The sequence below is a fragment of the Pituophis catenifer genome, unplaced genomic scaffold (genome assembly GCF_029215685.1).
Source record: "Pituophis catenifer annectens isolate HBS135680 unplaced genomic scaffold, rPitCat1.0.hap2 SCAF_3, whole genome shotgun sequence".
Lineage (NCBI taxonomy): Eukaryota > Metazoa > Chordata > Lepidosauria > Squamata > Colubridae > Pituophis > Pituophis catenifer.
Window position 1 is genome coordinate 65580187 of NW_027256883.1, and position 20195 is coordinate 65600381.

Here is a 20195-nt window from a genome sequence, read left to right on the forward strand (position 1 = left end):
CAACTGCAAACTATGACTAAAACTGCTTTATTTATTTGTGTGATTTATATGGTCATTGATCTCACACAGGTGACTCTGGACAGCATACAAAAATTAAGAACAAAAATACCTCACAACGTATAACCCTGATGCCCAAGGATAAACAAACAAACTAGCACACCAGCCGTAGCACAGCTGATCTAAATTCCTGATCCAAAGACTTGGAGAAACAGCCATGTATTCAATGCAAAACAGGATGGAGGCCATCTGAATCTCTGGAGGGCATGCTGTTCCATAGGGCAGGTGCTCCTACTGAGAAGGTATGACTTCAGGAAACTGTTTGATAGAAGAGATTTAGAACATGTCCTAGAATTAGATCTGGTGAGATGAACAGAGATGGAAAAAAAGTGATCCTGCAAATAATTTCTAGTACTTCCCATCTCATTCTAAACACTCTGGAACTGTAATGGGATTCTGAGTATGGAAATCCCAACATATATGAGAAACATCAAGTTGGATAAGGATACCTTACTCTTCATTACGGGACCTAAATTATCATGGCAGTCATGATGATTAGAAATACAGTGTGTCTGAACAGAAAGAACACTGCAACATAGATTGTACACTTGCTTAACACTGTAATTTTAATAGCTACAATTTAGGACACTGCCATAAGAATATAAATTGACTGTTCTTTAATTTAAAAAAAGATCTGCACAAACCCCATTATTAGAAATAGATATCCTAAGCAGATGGTCATCTGTTATTCAACAGATTTAAGTTCATACATCCACTATATCATAGGTTGTTTAAATCATAACTTGTGAATATAAAAGTGAATATCTCACACTAAACCATTCATGGATGCATAATGTGCATCCTTCCAGATGTTGCTGTAACTAACACAGCCAGTAGAAAGAAGTTTTGATTCAGTAACATCTGAAAGTTTCCATATTAGGAACCCATGCAACACAGTTTATTATAAAACTGGAACATGTATTAATACAAAGTACTTTTATTGAACCAATAAATATTATTCAGAAACAGAGTTGGGCAAACAATTTTCTAGTATTCGACACAATTTAGATATGTTTAAAATTATTAGCATAACTCTGATTATCCATTAGGGTTTTCTTTCATATCACATCTCTAAACCATATACAGAAATGCACATCATACTTTTTAGGAAAAAAATTTAAATCACTGCTCTCGTTTTCATTTTTCTATTTTTACTGTTTCATATTTTCATTCTTATTACAAAAATGTAAAACGGAATATGCATTTTTTTTAAAAAAAGATGCTAATATAACCCTAATTGTTTCAATTGGTTTTAAGTAATGACAGTTTCAATCAAGTGTTAACCCTGATTATCTATGACACAAACAATGTATGATTTGTTTTTGCTCTTGCTCTATATGGTAGTCTGGCTACAGCCCTCTCTAGAATGAATTTCCCTAGCCAAGACAAACCAAATAGATATAATAATAATAAAAAAAAAAACCTAGTCACAGATATTGACCTTTTATGGAGCCACAGATATTGACCTTTTAGCTTCAAATAATGGCTTAAAAGGTAAACCATATGAAATAGCTGATCATCTAAACATATGAGGGGAAAGAGAAAAAGGAATGCTTGCTGCGAAGAAGCTTTGCAGAATAAATCTGTGTAGCCTTCTGACTGTACCTGTGAAAGGCCTTGAAATCTAATAAGCCTCACCAAAAAAGGTTTCTGAGCAAGGCCCAAGATGGGGTGGCCTAGAATTCAAGATTACAGCTATTCTCTTCCTTTTATTTTGCTTACCTATATTGCCTCCTACTTATCCAAAGGGGAAACCTTTATTTTCTTTCTGTCTTCCCCCATATCTCCATTTGGCGCTTTTATCCAAATTTTCATTTCAACTTCTGAGCTATCTACCAAGTCAGATGACAAGCGCATTTGTTTACAACAAGCAGGAATTTGGGGGGGGGAGAAGAGCCTCCAAGAACCATTTCGGAAAAGGGCACAGAGGGCACAAGGAGTTAAATTATTCCACAACACCCAAACATTCTCACACTTCTTAGTTTAACCCAACAGGATTTTCCAACTAATCCCCCCTCCCCCAAAACACCCCCAGTTACCCTTTGCTCTCCTCAGGGTAACAGCCAAGACATCATCAAATTATACTTAGCAGGGGGGGGAAAAAAAGGGGGGGGTGTTGAAAGTTGAGGAACAAGAAAGGGAAGGCTTCATTTGGAAGCCTACCCACCTCACCCCACCCAAACCCCCGAAGACATTTCAAATATATAGTATAAGCAGGCAGGCAAAACGGTGGCTGGCCTGAAGCAGTTACTCGAACCGGCCAACTTTGAGAGAGCCATCTCCAGTGACAGCAGAAACGCCAGAACTCAACTCCAAGAGGAAAACATGGGGGGGGGGGGGAAGTGCGGAGGTTTCCATAACGGTAATTTTGGCAGAAGGGATACCTAGGGCCACGAGGGGACACTTTGGGTGGGTGGGGGGAACTTAGTATCCCAACTTCACATCCCCTCCCCGGAAACAGAAGAGGGGAAGCCTTCCCTTGAGGGAATTTCTGTTGGGCGAGCGGAATCTGCTCACTTCGGGGAGCGACTGTTGCAGGCAGCACCTTAACTGCCCCCCCTCCCACGAGCCCCCCAACTCCCCCCCCCCCACCGCTTCCCTAACCTACCTGCTGCAGGGGCATTTCCAAAGCCTAACAATGCCCCCCCTCCCCCTTCCCGACAGCTCCAAGAGTTGAGAATCGGGAAGGGCCGCGTGTCTGTGGGCGAGAGAGGCGGCGAGGCGGGCACAGGCGCGCACCCTGTTGTGTTATGTGTGCAGTTCTGTGTGGTTGCTCAGGCCAGAGGAAGGCTCTGGTGTGTCCCCCCTCCCCCCCGCTCGGATCAGCGCCCCCTCCTTCTCTCTCTCTCTCTCCCTCCTTCACCCGGCTCCCAGTCACAAACGCGGCCTCGGCGCACGTGTGCGAAACGTCACCACCGAGTCCGGGGGTGAAGCGCAAAAGCGACCAGCGGGACAGAGAACCTTCCTCTTCCCCACGGCCATGCTGCCTGCTCAGACCCTGATCCCCCACCGACGGGGAGAGGAGGGTCGAAACCCGGCCGGCCTTCTGGCGTATTCACACGAACCACGCCGCCAGATTCTTAGTTCTCCCGTGCCAGGGCGCTGCTCGCAACGCCGGCCTCTTTGTTCCTGCCTTAAGGCAAGGGAAGGAGGCTGCCCCACTCCCCCAGTAATCCCCCCACCCACCTTAATCGGAGGACAACTACCACCCCCGAGATTTACTTCAATCAGTTGGGGACGCCCTACTTGTGCCCAATGCCCCCCTGCTGCCGGACCATGGTGGCTTCCCGCCGGGGGAAAAGGAAAGAAAAAAGATAAAAGTTTATGGCACCGGGGAGACACGTCGCATATAAAAGCGGCCACGGCACCCTTCTTTCAGGGAACGCACCCCCGTCCCGCAGCGCAGAAAAGAAACTCGGCCCCCAGAGACTGGGAAGGAGGAATTACCAGGGATCGGCCTCCGCTTTCACTGGCGGGATGCACCAGCACCACCCGTCCGGCGGGCCCGTGCGGGGTGCAGCACAAGGAGGTGCCTCCGCCGCTCACGAGACTAGGCCGAGCGCCCTCCGCCGCGCCACAATCAGCCCCGGGAAAGCTGGAGCCCCAAGTCGCTCCCAGCGCTGATGCCCCGGAACTGCTGTGCAACTGAATGAAAGCGCTGGTGGCGGCGGCAGGAGCGAAACGAGCTGGGAGGCTGACGGCAACCGCGGGGCTCCCTCCGGAATCCATGGGAGGTGAAGCCGACCAAGCCGGGAGGCCGTGCGGGTGGAGTCCCCTCCGCATCCTTCTTGGGTGGATCTGCACCCGGAGCCGAGTCTCCTCCCACCCCTTTCGCTCGCCACCCCTTCCCCCCGGGCCTTCCCGAGTCTAGCTACTTAAGGCCCGGGCCCGTCTCGAAATGGTCCAGGCTGCGGATCCCGGGGAAGGGTCCAGCTTTAGGAGACGACGTTGCTAAGGCGAAGGAGCCCGCATTATGGGCAGATGCGGCGGATGGATTTTGCGGCCACTCCCGCTGTGTGGGGCTAGCTGGAAAATGGCTCCAGGAAGCAGCGGCAGCTGCCGCTGACAATGAATAAAGAGAAGGGAGAAGGGTTACGCGCCAAGAGCCTCCCGCGAAACTCAGATTTCCCGCTCGCTTTTCAAACCAGATTTGCATAGCCCCGCCCTTTCAGCGTGCCGAGCCTGGATCGTGAACTCATTGGTCTACTACCTCTGCCAGGTCTCCCAATCGGGAGAGTTTTGAACACTTTGCCAGTTTCTCATTGGATTATAAATGCACGGGGTTGCCCTGATTTGCATTGTCCTTGCCGATTGGTTGATTAGTTGGGGGATTCCCTTTCGAGATGCTGGGATTCCGGACTTTTAAAGCCGAGCCTCCCACCTTTCGTCTTTATTCCTTTCCGAAGTTTTCTCCTGCTTTACCGGTTTGCACTCAAAATGAGTCACAGACGTGGAACAACTCCGTGGATTGCTGCGGTATTAAAAACAAAATCGCCGATATCCATTCTACGATTCGGAAGAAATTAAACTGGAACGGCTGCCTGAAGAATATTGTAATTTATGCCATAATTAAACTTTTAATGACCTACAAGACTTACCCCTCCTTTTCCTTTGGTCATCTGATAGGTATCTGACCATTGTCGGTAGATCACTAAAAACTTTCGATTGCTAATAGCAGAAGCGAAATTATGCCCTGTAAATACAAGTTCAAATTATATTGCTTAAATGACTAAGCATTAAAAAAAAACTCATTTTGTTTGGAAGATCTGTGGACAAATTGCTTTCTAGCATTCGAACAGTTGGTGGACTCAGAATTAATGGCAATTTGCACTAGGTTCTATTTGATAGATTTCTGATTTAGACTGAAAAATACAAAGTAGAGCCTACATACCTGAATTAGGTTTACCATAGTTTGGGGCAGATATTATAATTCAAGTTTCAGGGGATATAATTGACCCCAATCCTCTTTGTGTTCGTGTGTGTCTTTGGAACTTTCTTCAGCTTGATATCAAACTATCTGGAGTGGTGAAAACCAAGAGCAATTGTGAAAAGCTCCAAAAGGATCTTTTAAAATTGTACATGTGAGCTATGTGCAGTTCAGTAACATGGGGCACACTCTTCCCTCCTTCATTTATACACTGACTAGCTGAATACCAGTGCTCTGCTACGAAACTGTGTAAATTACCACAGCCTCTCTTCTCCCCTTCTCTCCCTCAGGCTAGCCCCACAGAAGCCTCTCCTCTCCCCTTCTCTCCCTCAGGCTTGCCCCATAGATCCTCTCCTATCCCCTTCTCTCTCCCAGGCTGGCCCCACAGAAGTCTCTCCTCTCCCCTTCTCTCCCTCAGCCTTGCCCCACAGAAACATCTATCCTATCCCCTTCTCTCCCTCAGGCTTTCTAGCCCCTTCTCTCCATGAGGCTTGCCCCACAAAAGTCTGTCCTATGCTATCCCATTCTCTCCAGAGTTATTTTCAAGTTGGGAAGGGGAGTAGAACATCTAACTAATTATAATCAGAGTGTGTTATAATAATATAGGAAATACTAATGCTCTGATGGTCATTTTGAAAAATCCTTTTGTTAATGAGCACCTAGAAGCCAAGAGGAAAATATGTGGCAAATTTCAAGTTTGTAGGCTTTACGGTTCTCGAGATTTCGTGATTAATGTGTGAGTGGTTTTTGCTTTTATATACAGTATATAAATGGAATCTGAGCTAATCAGGAAAAAAAATCTTAGGGTCATAATGAATAGTCAATTTATATGTCACTTCCATGTCTTGGTAAATGTGAAAAAACAAATTGTATAGTAGGTTTTATTAGAAAATGGTTAAGGAAATGCAGATATTTTTCTTCCTTCATTGATCAGGGATCATCAGTGAAGCTGATTGGGAGAAAATTTAGATCAGAAAAATGAAAGCATTTCTCCACACTACAATTATCCCATGGAATTCATTGCCATAAAATATGTTGATAACCAATAATGGGGAAACTTAAAAAGAATGGATAAATGTATGGATGACAGCTGTGTCAAGAATTCTTGAAAAGTCATGGCTTCAAATACCAATTGTAGAGGAGAAGCGTATGTTTCCATCTCCCAAAGACATGTGCTTTGGCCTGTTTGAGAAACAAAATTACGGAATTTGCTGTGCCTTGACCTGATCCAGCAGCTATTCATGTTTGCGATTATAAAACAGATAATCTATGTAAATGTAGCATTCCTAAAAGAATGTGTGAAAGACACATACATCAATTCCTTCCCCCAAATAAGACTGGCTTTAGGCTATGGTTGGGTAGGCCTTGGCCTAGGGACCAAAGCTTAAGGGTGCCATTTCTGCCCTCTTTCCAAAATTAAAAATGCAAATTTGCAACAGCAAGTGATGGGGCCATCGGTCATTGTGGGCTAGGGGCATAATATACCCTTGAGCTGGCACTGCCTCAAGAGAGAATAGATAACTACAATATTGTACTTCATATGACGTAACATGACTCAGTGACCTACTCTAGAATCTTTTCTACCAAATACTAAATTTTCTTCTTTATTAAGAGATGACCTACCCTTGCTTTATATAATTTACTAAAACTGGAGGTAACTGTTATCATTGCTGCTAGGAGGAAATATGCAATTATTAATCTAAGCAGATATCAATTCAAATATTGATTATATTTTACATCAGCGGCCCCCAACCTGTTGGGCATCAGGGACCAATTCCATGGAGAAAGGTTTTTCCACGGATTGGAGGGGGTGTGGTTTCACAAGCTGCTTGTATCCCACGGATGGTTTCACTTCTTTGCGCAGCCCGGTTGCTGGCATGCCACGGCCCAGTGCCAGTCCACGGCCCGGGGATCGGAGACCCCTGTTTTAGATGATAAGTTAATTTTGACTCCATTTTTTAACATTTTGGTTTTATTTTCTCAACTATTATTTTAATGTATTATTAGAGTCAATCTTTCCTTCAGGATATTCAGGTGACATTTGTTACCTCCTCTTCCTATCCTTCCACAACTATAACCCTATGAAGATGGTTGGGCTGAGGCAGTGTTTGGGCTATAAGTGAGGGTAGTAATCTATTAATAATTCAATTTGCAATATTTTATCACCAGGATTACTATTTTAATTTTTGATTTTGGGCAATCCTATCAGGTAATTGAGACAAGACAAATCACTAATTTGTATAAGGGAGACTTAGAAATCACAATCTCCTGATTTCTTAGTTGAATATCTTAACCATGGTTTGGTTTTAGTATCTGGTCCACATGACATTCATAGGACCTGCAGCCTCTGATTTGGCTGGGGACAAGTTGCATACAATGGAAAGGGAAAAGATGGTTTGCATGGTGGTCTTATCAGCACTTTTTGGTTTAAATGAATTACACCAAGCTTAGCCCTCATGCCACAGAACCATAATTGCCTCATTTCATTAATGAAAACAATATATTCAGTTATAGTATTTTCAAACTAACAGCGTCCTGTAAAGTGCCCCAATCTCTAAATCAGGTTGTCCCTAATTGACCCAGAGGGACTTCTAGAAAAAAAAAAGTTTCATAAGCGTTGCTAAGAATCACCAGTAAAGTTTAATATAGAACTTGCCCAACAGATGAGCATGAATCCTTGTTTTTAAGCTTGATTTTTCTGGATCTCAAATTTCTAACAGTCATCCAGACCTCAAGTCATGTCTTCCTTGTGTAATTTCAAAATAGATCATAACGCAGCAAAAAAGGATGAACTGATCTTAGATGAAGATCAATAAACTAGTGTTCAACCCAGACAATGGGAGGAGGAGTCTCCATGGAATGGGATAAATATAGGCATAAAGATTTAAATAGCTTAAGGCAGGCATGTCCAATTGATAGTCTCCCTGGACAATTACCGATAGTAATGCACTCACACAAGATTTATGTTAAAAAAGGAAGTTTCTTCTTATATTTTATACATGGCCCAAGACAATTTCTCTTCACTCAACGCAGCCCAGGCAAGCCAAAAGGTTGGACACCCATAGTTTAGGGGAGAAATTCCTAAAGGAGTATTTCTTGTAATATCTTTTTTGTGTCTGTTGATATGTCAACCCTATCCACCAAACAGTTTCCTTCATGGTATAGAAGGGCAATCACCTGCTGTCCTACTTTACATCCCTATTTTATTATTTTTAAAGAAATTTAAGGCTGGAATAACCAAAGTCCATTCCCTTTGGGATTATCCATGCTAATTATCCACAAAAGTGTTTCCAGTAGTCCTGGAAAGCACTGTCTGGTTGTGTGTTGTATTTTTTTTAATGTACATATATAAATTGTGATATGTGTGTGTATATGTATATATATTTGATATCCCTTTTACCACTCGTCTGTTGTCTATGTCTCTCTCTGACTGGCATGGGTCATACTCTAATCTCAATACAGGAAATGATTCGGAGTATGCTGAGAATAAACTAGAAGTTGGGTCCTGGTTGCTGGATGCTAATTAGACAATACCTGCACTATTTTTCCAGCAATGATTTGGGATCTTCCAATGAGGGCCATTGAGTTATCTAAATGCTAGATTTCCAAATCTGTAACAGGACCTTGTTAATACTACTCACACTTTCTCTTTTGTCTGCATGAGTTGGATTGTGATTCCCAAGCTCAGCAAGTACCACTGCCATTTGGAAGAGACTAACCAAAATCCACGTTCCTCATCCACGTCCCATCATCTAAATATAAATGAAATTTTGTAATTGTTAAATTCATCTATTCTTTCTTTCCTACTCTTCTCTTTCTCTTTTATTACCCTTTACTCTTCTCAACACCATCTCCATGATTAAAATACATATTATAGGATATTTTGAAAAGCTTAGCGTCTTACACGTTCCTCTTTAACATATATATTGCAGTTTGCAAAACTAATGATCAAAAACATGTAGCAGGGGAGTATTTGGTCAATAGATTACATTCATTATAGATTCCGAGATATAGTCTTATCAGTGTCCTTTGAACCAACACTGTGTTTTTTGACAAATTGATCAAAGGTTTATTTTTTGCGTGTTTCAGTACAAAGAAAATATATAGAACAGAATGTCATCACAGCAAATTTGTTGCTGGTTATTGATTTGTAATTAGCAATGAAAATTGAGAGTTTGCTTTTTAAAAATTCACTGTCCTAGCTTTTAGCAAACCCTGTCTATTTGCTCTGTAACACTAAAATTGGGTTGTTCTGGCAAGATCTCATTAGCAAATTATTCATGTTTGGGTTTTCTTAAACACAGTGGCCATTTGTTTTTTTGGCAGAAAGTGTCCAAAGCAAGCTGAACACAAGTTAAATGAAAATCAAAACAGTGAAATGATTTAATCTATAAGGGGAAAGTGATCTGATTAAAATTAATTGAGAGCACAAGATGGAATTCCCAAAGTCTTGAGTTCTGCCCTACAGCCTTCTAAAAGACAAATAAAAGTGCAAAGTATGTAATAAAGTTCCCAAGACACTTGCTGAAAAAAATAGGAGACCATTTATTTGAACAGAAGATGATGAACAGCAGCAAGGTGGATAGACTCAGTCATAGTGGTGATGAGTTCAATGTAGGAAGAGATGATGAACCAGATTCAGAACAGATAGTTGTTGACTCAGCTATTTACTAAGTATCAGCAACAACTTGCTGGCACATAATCAATTTCCCACTGTACAGAATTATGCAATGATCACATTGATGCTTATTTTTCTAATAGTTTACCCAGGAAAATAAAGTTTTCTAAGCTAATAATAATTAGAACTTTTCACTTGAAAACGTTTCAGTGGTTTTTTGAGCATCTTTTTTAATTCCATCTTAGAATATATTATGAACTGCCTCTACTATCATACTTAAGACGCAGTCTTGATCTTGTACAGACAAGCTAATTGGCTTCATTTTATATGGTTTAAAGTTATATGTTATATATCAACCAGTAGGGGTCAGCTTCACAGCTAACCCAAGAAGACATTCTATACAGGGATAAGGAAAGATAGCATGATTGGAAAGTAGATCTTAGTATTTCTATCCTTAGCCTTATTATTCAAAAAGAAAAAAGGAAAATAATGCTGATACAAATACACATTGGAAATATAAAAGAAGGAAGAGAAGAGAAAAAGAGGAAAAAACCTCCAAACACTATAAGTAACGAAAGAAAGCCAATTTAGAGTAGAGGTTAAAGCATCAGGATAGAAACCAGAAGTTAGCTGGGTGACCTTGGGCTAATTAATCACTTTCTCTCAGCACTAGGAAGCAGGCAATAACAAACCACTTCTGAAATCTTGCCAGGAAAATTTCAGGAACTTGTCCAGGCAGTTGCCAGGAATCAACACCGACTGAAACGAACAACAACACAACCAATAAAATAAAGGGAGATGACTAACAAGTCTCTAATAACCAGCTGATCTAAAGTATCATGTGGCTAATATATACATTAACAATTTAGTGTACTAAGATGTAAGATGTTTTTATATCCAATTTCTATCACATATTAAACTATAAAATTGATAAGAGGAAAAAGTAAAAGCTATACATGGAAAAATCCTATGAATAATGTGTAGGATTATTGTATACATTCTAGAATGGAAACTTGGAATTAGAGAATTAGTCCTTGATTAGTAACACATTCAATGATAACTTGAAATTACAATGATGCTGAATGAGACTTATGTCCAGTTCTTAAAGTTATAGTCATTGCAGCAGCCCCAGGGTAACGTGATTTTGATTTGGGAGCCAGACAACAGGTGTACTTTTAAAAATGGTCACAGGGTCCCATGGTCACATAACTGCCATTTACAACTCACTGCCAGCATCTGACGAGGAAAGGAAGTCATACGTCAGTCAGGTAATGTTGCACTTAAAATCGCAGTTCCAGTATACCCTATTGTGGTTAAGCAAACTGCACAATTTGCTTAATAACCACAATAGGATCTGCTGGAACTGTGATTATAAATTGGTGCTATCATCTGTTTTTTCACTTTACAATTGCTTTCGGACTTCCCAATATCAAATACATCATTAACTGAGGACTACCTGTATAGTATAAAACTGCTATAAAAATAAATATCTGTAACAGGATTTGTCTACATGATGTTCCTTTAGGTTATATCATGACATTTTCTCTAACCCATTTCTTTAATCTCAAATATTTTGTTTTTCAAAATTCAAAATACTCCTTAGATCAGGAGTATTTCATTGAGGGCTGCATCAGCGTTGTTTGACCTTGGGATGGTGGTGGCGGGGAGGCATGGCCAGGGTGAGCATGGCCAGCTCGATGTCACTTGTGTCAGGGGCGCCTGTGGCGGCCTGAGCGCTCTGCCAGCGAAAACAGGCTCCTGAGATCCATTTTCAGCTGCGACAGCTTTCTGCAGCACTCTGCCTGCAAAAACGGAGCTTGGGAGGGCCGTGTGATGTTTGTAAACTCAGTTTTTGGTTGCGACGGCCTCCTGCAGCCCTCTACTAATGAAAACAGAGCTCGGGAGGCTGTTTTTACTGGCAGAGGAAGCGCAGGCCAGTACTTCACTGTTTCCAGGTCAGCCCCGCAGGCCAGATCTAAGCACTTCGTGGATTGGTTCCAGCCCGTGGGCCTTGAGTTTGACACCCCTGCCTTAGGCTCTTAGATGTTTTCAGATGAAATTTTTGTGAAACTTGCTTGCCTTCTTCATAAGGGGAAGTCATAACTGCGAGCCAGCCAGAGTTACCTTGTGATAAGATGGGCAGCCAATAAATTTTATCATTAAAAATAAAACAGTACAAATGAACTTTTTTATTACTGTTTCCAACATTTCCCATCACTGTTCCTGTTCTTTTTTTAACCATAGGACATCCATGAAGGAACAATAACAAAAACCATCCTAAAATTGCCAAATAAGAGAAATTAAATAACTTGTAATTTTGGAAATGAGATTAAGCACAAAAGAATTTTAACCAATCAACACACTTTCTGTAATTGTAATGGATTATGGTTGTTTTATGTTTTGTTATGTTTAAAAATAAAAAAAAGAATAAAAAAAAACCCATCCTGTTTTTGGATTGATGGAATCAGGAGTTAATTCTTATGGAAGCATCTCGTTTTTATGGACAGTTATCGTTGAAAAAGATTAATGACATTGTTTGCTTTTAAAACACAAAAAATAAAACCCTCTGCACATCTGCAATGTCTTCTGGATCTTAAGAAATCTCTGTATTTTCAGCTTACTCTTTCTCTGACACACAGAGAAAGTGTGGTTTACACACAGCAACCAAGTTTGTTTATTAGTGGAAATGATTCATAGCCTATTCTACAGGTGCTTCTAGCACTTTGTGCTTTATTTTTGTAAAAAGAAATACCAGTTTCTGGTGATTTCCTAAATGAAAAGGGGAATGAAAACTCTATCTACAACTTTCATTCCTGAGTTACTGTATTTCCCTGAAAATAAGACCCTGTCTTATATTTTTTTGAACCCCGAAATAAGCACTTGGCCTTATTTTGGGGGAGGTCTTATTATTTTGGGGCATGTGGAGCAAGATTCTCTTGCAGTCTTACCTGATTTCCAGCTCTGCGTTTAAATATTTTTGGGAAGGGCTTATTTTCGGGGGGGGGAGGCTTATTTTAGTGCATGCACTCAAAAGCCTGTTTGAGCTTATTATCAGGGGATGTCTTATTTTCTGGAAACAGGGTATTTACTATTAATTTAATTATCTATTAGTCAACAGAAAAAAGAACTAACAGATCTGGTACAAATGTAGTTTTCCTTTCCAATAACTATCAGAAAGAACCTATAGATCACATCACATTTCTTGAAATCAAGGAAGTTTGTCATAGCAGCTCAAATGTGACAGTATCCAAACGGCATACATAGTGTATTACCTATATTTTGCACAATTACTAGAATATGAAGAAGCCCTTGATAATGTGCACTACTGAATTTACCTTTAACACAAAAATGGGGAAGAAATGGGTAGGGTGGATTTGATTTAAGTCAAGTTGATGTAAATCCCAATTTAAATCACTAGTAAAAAGGCTTGCTTTAAATCAACTTGATTTAAATCATAATTTTTAAAGAGCAATGGTCATCTCTGTCCCATAGCTCCTCCTCCTGACCCACTGTTGACTCACCGACAGTCTCATTCACTTTAATGGGATGGCTGGTGATGCGGCAATGACACAACAGGGTGAGGGACGTGGCAGGCAGCAGGGGAGTGGATGCCTGCTAACAGGCGCTGCCATGATGGATCTGAAATGGCAGGTGCTCTTTAATATTATATTAATAAGCTGCTTAGGATGTTTCACTTTCATTTTACTGCTTGTCCTTCCTCCTCACACTTAGAGCCTGGTGGTACAGATGCATTTCTCTTCAAACAATCATACAGTTTGTAATGTATATAGATTTACAAAACAATGGGATAAAGGAATATTCCTGAACTTTGTTTTATGATTTATCTCATGGTTACTGTGAAATTGTGTGAATGCATCAATGCAGTGCATCTTATCTCAGCTTGCAGAGCTTGGATTGAGTTTACCAAAAAATGTAAATATTGCAGAAAATACAGCCTCATGCTATATAACTAAGCTCCATTTCATGCTGCATAAACTAAATTATTAATGTATCTTAAATAGAAAATTATCATTAGATAGATTTTTTACTCCAAAAGCATTTTATTAAAATAAATTTGATGAAAATAAAAAAAAGCAGATTTAAATTTTAAAAATCCGATTTTTAAAAAAAAAATCATAGATTTTTATCTACCCTGGAAGTGGGTAACAATGGATATTAATATATAATTTCATATCTCACCAAATAGGAAACAATGTGCCCATAGTTGGTTTGCTGTTGGTCCTTAGGTTCTATTTCAATTATTTCACAGTACAAGAAATATTAGAATATATTTGGAAGAACAATACAAATTATAAATGCAGGGATTGAGTTGTAAATCCACAACAGTCTATGAAATACGAGGACATTTTACAGGTTATCTCACATGGACGTTCAATGTTAAATTCCCAGTTCTCTGGATTTTTGAAGCACAAGTGAAAATTGGAATGTGCTTTCACCTCAACCCATTTTTACAATAATGAAATACCTCCTAATTGACTACCTGGTTTACATAATACAAAGCTATATTTATAGGGCTAAAAATGATTCACTGAAAAATAGAAGCAGGGTTTTTTTTTTTTTAGAAAAAGGTGCTTCGGGTTTTCAATGAGCCTTTAAAACAAACTTTTAAAATGGATGATTATGACTTATAAGATTATTCCTTTCACTTTTGACCAGTGGTGAAATCCAATTTTTTTTCCTACCAGTTCTGTGGGCGTGGCTTGGTGGACATGGCAGGGGAAGGATACTGCAAAATCCCCATTCCCTCCCCACTCCTGGGGGGATATTGCAAAATCTCCATTCCCACCCCACTCTGGAGCCAGCCAGAGGTGGTATTTGCTGGTTCTTTGAACTACTCAAAATTTCCGCTACCAGTTCTCCAAACTGCTCAAAATTTCTGCTACCAGTTCTCCAGAACCTGTCAGAACCTGCTTTTAACATTATATACTTCTCAAGAGAGCTAGTTAATAAGTAATTATGTTAAGACAAAATAACAATTGTTTATGCTTACCCTAATTTCGACTACCATCATTACATTATATATTATCTACCCACCCACTATTATTGTATTTGCAAAAAAGACTGTGGCTAATGTTCTTTGGATATGTACATCACAATATATGTTATTATAAACTCCAGTTTAACTGCACAAGCACACACTCACTGTCCTAGAGAAAAGCTTGGGCCAACAGTTCAAGGATTGCTTATTCTCCTCTAATAATCACTCCAAAACTAATAATTCCAGAAAATGTGATATGGATAGTTTAAAGGTAAGTACAGCAAGTCCCCATCACTTCCTTAGTTGCATCGTCTGCAATCAAGGCACTATTTATTTCTCCTTTCTCGTAAGGTTTGCAATCAGAGTCACCGTCTTTTGCTGAAAATGTCCTGTCCCTGCTCAACTTGAACTCTCCAGCAAGTCCTAAATAAACCATGATAGATCAAAGATTGCCTTCTCCATATATATTCATTTGTTCACTCCGGTCAAACTTTTTTTCTGATTGCTTCAGTTTCCAGAGGTTGGGATGGGATTGGTTGTAGGACCAGTTGCCAAGCACTCCAGATTGCCATTTGCAATCTTCTCTACTGATTTTTTAAAATCTCTTAATTACTTTAAAAGTAATTCAAGGCAGCGAACATACCTACTACTCCTTTCTTCTCCTATTTTCCCCACACAACAACCCTGTGAGGTGAGTTGGGCTGAGAGAGTGACTGGCCCAAAGTTACTCAGTTGGGTTTCATGCGTAAGACAGGACTAGAACTCACATACTCCTGGTTTCTAGGCCAGCACCACATCAAACTGGCTCTGTAAAACTGTAGAAATATTTTTAACATAAATACTTCAAATGCAAATCTTACATGTCACGAGATAGACATTGCTTGGTTAAAAGGAAAAAGAATTTTAGCTGTCAGTGTAATAGTCTGCATAGACCATAAGGTGGCACTGATCTACTATAAGATATTAAAGTGGAAAACAAGGTCATCTGAAACATGCCTGATATAGAGTCAAGGCTTCCATAAAACATAGTTTTTGAGCTTGTACTGAAATATTTAGAAAACTTAAGTGTACACAGCAAAATTAATGTTGACATGGCTTTTGCTTAAAGCAGTTTGCTTGTTTCTTAGACGTAGCCCAAATCCTGAAGCAAACTCTTCTGTTAACTAAACCACTCAGGTTAGCCAAGTGGGTTAATTGGGTCATTTATCAGAGCTTTGGGCGAGGTGGTACACTCCCTTTTCTTTTCCTAGCTCAGGTACAACAAAGTCATGCAGTCTCCTGGGTTATGTGCTAAAAACTGAAACATAAGAGAAGTTATAAATTCTGACTCAACACCATCATAGACTGACGGTAAGATTGCAGTATTGTGAATGCGGCTGGCTATTCCTGAAAGGGGTCACAGCATGGATTCCTTTGCCCGCTCCCCAGTAAAATCTACGAATGTTCCCCATTACCATGAAGGGACAATGTTTTCCTGCTAAAACCTCATGCAATGAAAGAACCATTCCCCAAGTCAGATAAGCCCACACAGTGGCCTTCTGCAAAGTAAAAAAGGCCAAGTTTTTCTACAGTACAGAATATCTGGGAGCTGAAGAATGTGCACCATCCATATTACTGTTACCTTGTATTAATATGTGCTTAGTCAGAGCTGATTGTAAACCTGGGCAATGTAAGCAGTCTCCTAGGGCACCAAATTTTAGAGGGTGCCAAAGTGGGAAAGACCTCTGAAATACACAATATGAGTCTGATCATCTTTCCTTGTTGCTTTAGATTAGAATTTCTTTGTATAGTTTTTAAGAATCCTTTACCACAAAGTCAGTTATGTGGTAATGAACAGCCCACTAATCACACGTTACAAGTCACCACACAAAAAATTACAGTATTAATTTACAGCTAAGGACTTCAGGAAGCTGATATTACTGAAGCAAGACAAAAGTCTGATAAGGAGGTACTGAGTGAGCAAGTTGTGCGACTATGGAGCTTATCAAAGTTATATCCCAAAAAGCAGTAATGGTGCACTCAATGATACTTTGTTAAGCCCCACAGTGATTTACAACCAAGAAAGCAAGACTCCCAATTTATAGAGATGAGGGTTCTTTGAAAGGAAAAAAAACCCTTGGAAACTCCATGTGTTACTTTGCCCTCACTTCTCAAAGAATTTATTAAGGCAATATTTTTCTACTGCTCTTTATGGCTGATTGAGCAAACCAACTCAAGGCCCATTTTCATTTTCAGACTCAGAAAATTCCATCATATCCTCTTTATGAAGAAAATTCTAAATTCGACTCTAGGGTCATTCCATGTCAAGTGGTCCAGAAAAGTGCCCCGCTCGACCATCATGGATTTCGATGAAATTTTGCATGAACATGCACACATGTCCCCAATAAACATTGGTAAAGTGTTACCAATGTGCTGATGCAATACTTGCGGAGATATAGGCATTTGTGTGACCCCATACCGCAACCTTCTACAGTAGGACTCTGAGGTTCCACCAACTTTGAGACATAATATCTCCGGCAATATTTTGTTGAGAAAAACAAACCTTGGCCATCTTATACAACTTTTTGTGCTCTATTATACAAAATAATAAAAACATTCTCATGAGCGATCTCCATCTAGATAATTTGGAGCAAAGTTAGCTGAAAATAGTGGGGCTTAAAAAAAGGTTAAAGTTTGGCTTTTTATATCTCTGGAAGGAAAGTATGATAAAGGTGAAACTTTAACCTTTTTTCGAGCCACACTATTTTCGGTTCACAAACGTGAGCGCATGATGACCCTATTTTTGGCGTTTTTACAAAAAACATCAACTTTACACTCAATTTGTAAACTATTAGAAAGCAGTAGGAGAATGAAATTTTATATTCTTTTTTTTTTTAAATTTTTTATTGAAAATTATTAAAAAATACAGAAAAAAATATAATAATATGGATAGAATTGCAGAGAGTAATATAATACATATTGAGTTTTAAAGTATCAATTTTCGCCTGGAGAAAGTACAAACTTCCATTAAGCTAACTCATCAAAAGAAAGGAAGGTTTAACCAGAAAAAAAATTCTCAATCGTCATGCAGTACTCCTGGAAGTATTTACCCACGTTCACATTAAGGTTAATATTTTCATTCTTCTTAAGATTTCTTTTTTTGCAGCCAAGCATACCATCTGTCCCAGCTCCTATATAACCCCGATTCTTGTCTATCTCACAAAAGTCCAGTAAGCTTGTCTGCTTCTGCACAGTCCATGATCTTTGCAATTAACGTAGCCTCCGATGGGATATTTTTGGATTTCCATTCTTGTGCGAACGAGATCCTGGCTGCAATGATGATGTGGAGAGCGAGATACCAATTAGATTTGTTTAAGTTCTCTGGTTTCATGCCTAGTAAAAACGTTTCCGGGTTCAAATCTATTCTACATCCTATGATTTCTAAAATCCATTTTTGAATTCTAGCCCAATATTCTTTTGCTTGGGGACAGGTCCACCAACTATGAAAGTAAGTTCCCATAGCGGCGTTGCATTTCCAGCAAACCTTAAAATTAACAATGTCAGTTTCCTATAAGGAAAATATATACAAAATGCTATATAGATGGCACCTGCCCCCAGCTAGATTATCGAAGATGTTCCCGGGGACCTCTCCGAGAATGAAATTTGATATTCGAAAACCTTGTGTTGCTAAGTTATTACGCACAAAGTTTGGCTTTTTATATCTTTGGAAGGAAAAGTATGATAAATGTGAAACTTTGTGCATAATAACTTAGCAACACAAGGCTTTCGAATATAAAATTTCATTCTCCTACTGCTTTCCAATAGTTTACAAATTGAGTGTAAAGTTGATGTTTTTTGTAAAAACGCCAAAAATAGGGTCATCATGCGCTCACATTTGCGAACCGGTAGGAAAAGTAAGTGACTACCACCCCTGATCAGCACATGTAACACTTTACCAATGTTCATTGGGGACATGGGTGCATGTTCACACAAAATTTCATCGAAATCCCTGATGGCCGAGCAGGGACCACCATACCACTTGACATGGAATGACCCCCTAGCAACTTTAGGGGTTCCTGAAATACTGAGTAGCCAATAACTTGAGCTAGATGGGCCCATGACTTGCCTCTGAAAGCTGCTTCAATCCCATGAATAAAAAAGCTGCTATATGAACAGCCTATTTGCCTTTCACCTGCTTAGCAATCTTGTAATTTGGCATGTACTGTTGTCATTTGCACGCTAGAGTCACCAAAACCTGTGTTACAACTGCCTGGCCTGTGGAAAATGATCTGTAGATAAATTCAGCAGAAGTCAAAGGATACTTCTAGAGAACTGGCCTTGGGCAGCATTTCTGCTCATGAGAGGATGTGTTTGTGTGTGGAGACACTTTCAAGCCAATTTCCGATTCCTGGTGAGTCCCTAGACTATCCCCCCCACCCCCACAGTTTTCCTGTCAAGATTTATGGATCGCCATTGCTTTCTTCCTAAGGCTTAAAAAGAATGACTGGCCCAAGGTTATCCAGCTACCTTTTTGCCTAAAAAGCAGCACCTGAACTACAGTCTCCTAGTTTCTAGCCTGATGTCTTAACCAGTGCACCCAAAGGTTCTCACAAAAAAACTTAGGCATCAAAGTTGAAGAAATGAAATAAAGCACTAGGCTTCAAAATCAGAATTGAGCCTAGTCCAGTGGCCTTCCAGCTCTCTGCAGGCCAGACATGGTAGCCTTACAAGCAGATTCTCCTCAGAACTCAGAAATTAAGCACCTAAACCAGGGGTCTCCAAACTTAGCAACTTTTAAGATTGTGGACTTCAACTCCCAGAATCTGGGAGTTGAAGTCCACGAGTCTTAAAAGTTGCTAAGTTTGGAGACCCCCGGGCCTACACTAAGGGAAAAAAAAAAAGCACTGGAATTTCAGCTTCTCTAAATGCAGCGACCTCAGCCGGGGAAAAGACCGGCGGCTGTTTGGCTTTGGCCTCAAGAGGAACTCTTCAAGCTCTCCACAACCACGACACGCCTGAGCGTGGAAACACCTAAAATTCGGCTGTACCGCCCCAGACCTCAATCTGTTCACAGACACCAGGGCTGTGTCTACGCGCATACCTCCCCACGACCTGTTTTTGAACCCGCGAGGGGAAAAAAACAAAACCCTCCAGCGCCCCAACATGCAGCCTTGCTGGCTCCGAATGGCTGCAAGAAAAGTGAAACTTGTCGCTCCGGGCCAAAACCCGGAAAGATGGCCTTCCCCGGGCGGTTATAGCCGCAAGCGCGCAGAGCGACCACAACCCCGCCGCTTCCGAGCAGATTCCTCCTTCCTGGGGCGTTTGCTCCCTTGCAAAATCTGGACGGCGGCCCGGACCTCACCCACATAACGAGGAACTGGCTTCCCTTTTTGGCCGAAAGTCTCTGAGACTCTCCCTCGCGTCGGGCTTTTAGCCGTGCGCGGAACTGGGGGAAAGCAAGCAAGGCGGGAGCGGCAGCAGGCCAATCAGAAAGGCGGCGAGAGGCGCGCGGTTGCGTTGGTGCTGAGTTGTGTGTGTCTATGTGAGTCTGTTCCAACGCTGGGTTGGGTCCGGAGGAAGTGAAGAAGGCGTTTTGTGGCTGGCCGGGATGCAGG

General features: G+C 40.7%; 1 protein-coding gene across 1 annotated transcript in view; it reads right to left on the minus strand.

Annotated features, from left to right (window-relative positions):
- E2F3 (E2F transcription factor 3) overlaps nucleotides 1–2740 on the minus strand; it is a 31706-nt gene extending 28966 nt beyond the window's left edge. Inside the window, exon 1 of the mRNA XM_070942476.1 lies at nucleotides 2666–2740. Within this exon, the coding sequence (XP_070798577.1) occupies nucleotides 2666–2680 (15 nt within the window). The 5' untranslated portion in view covers nucleotides 2681–2740. The remainder of the gene's footprint in view (nucleotides 1–2665) is intronic.
- Between the last annotated feature and the right edge of the window lie 17455 nt (nucleotides 2741–20195).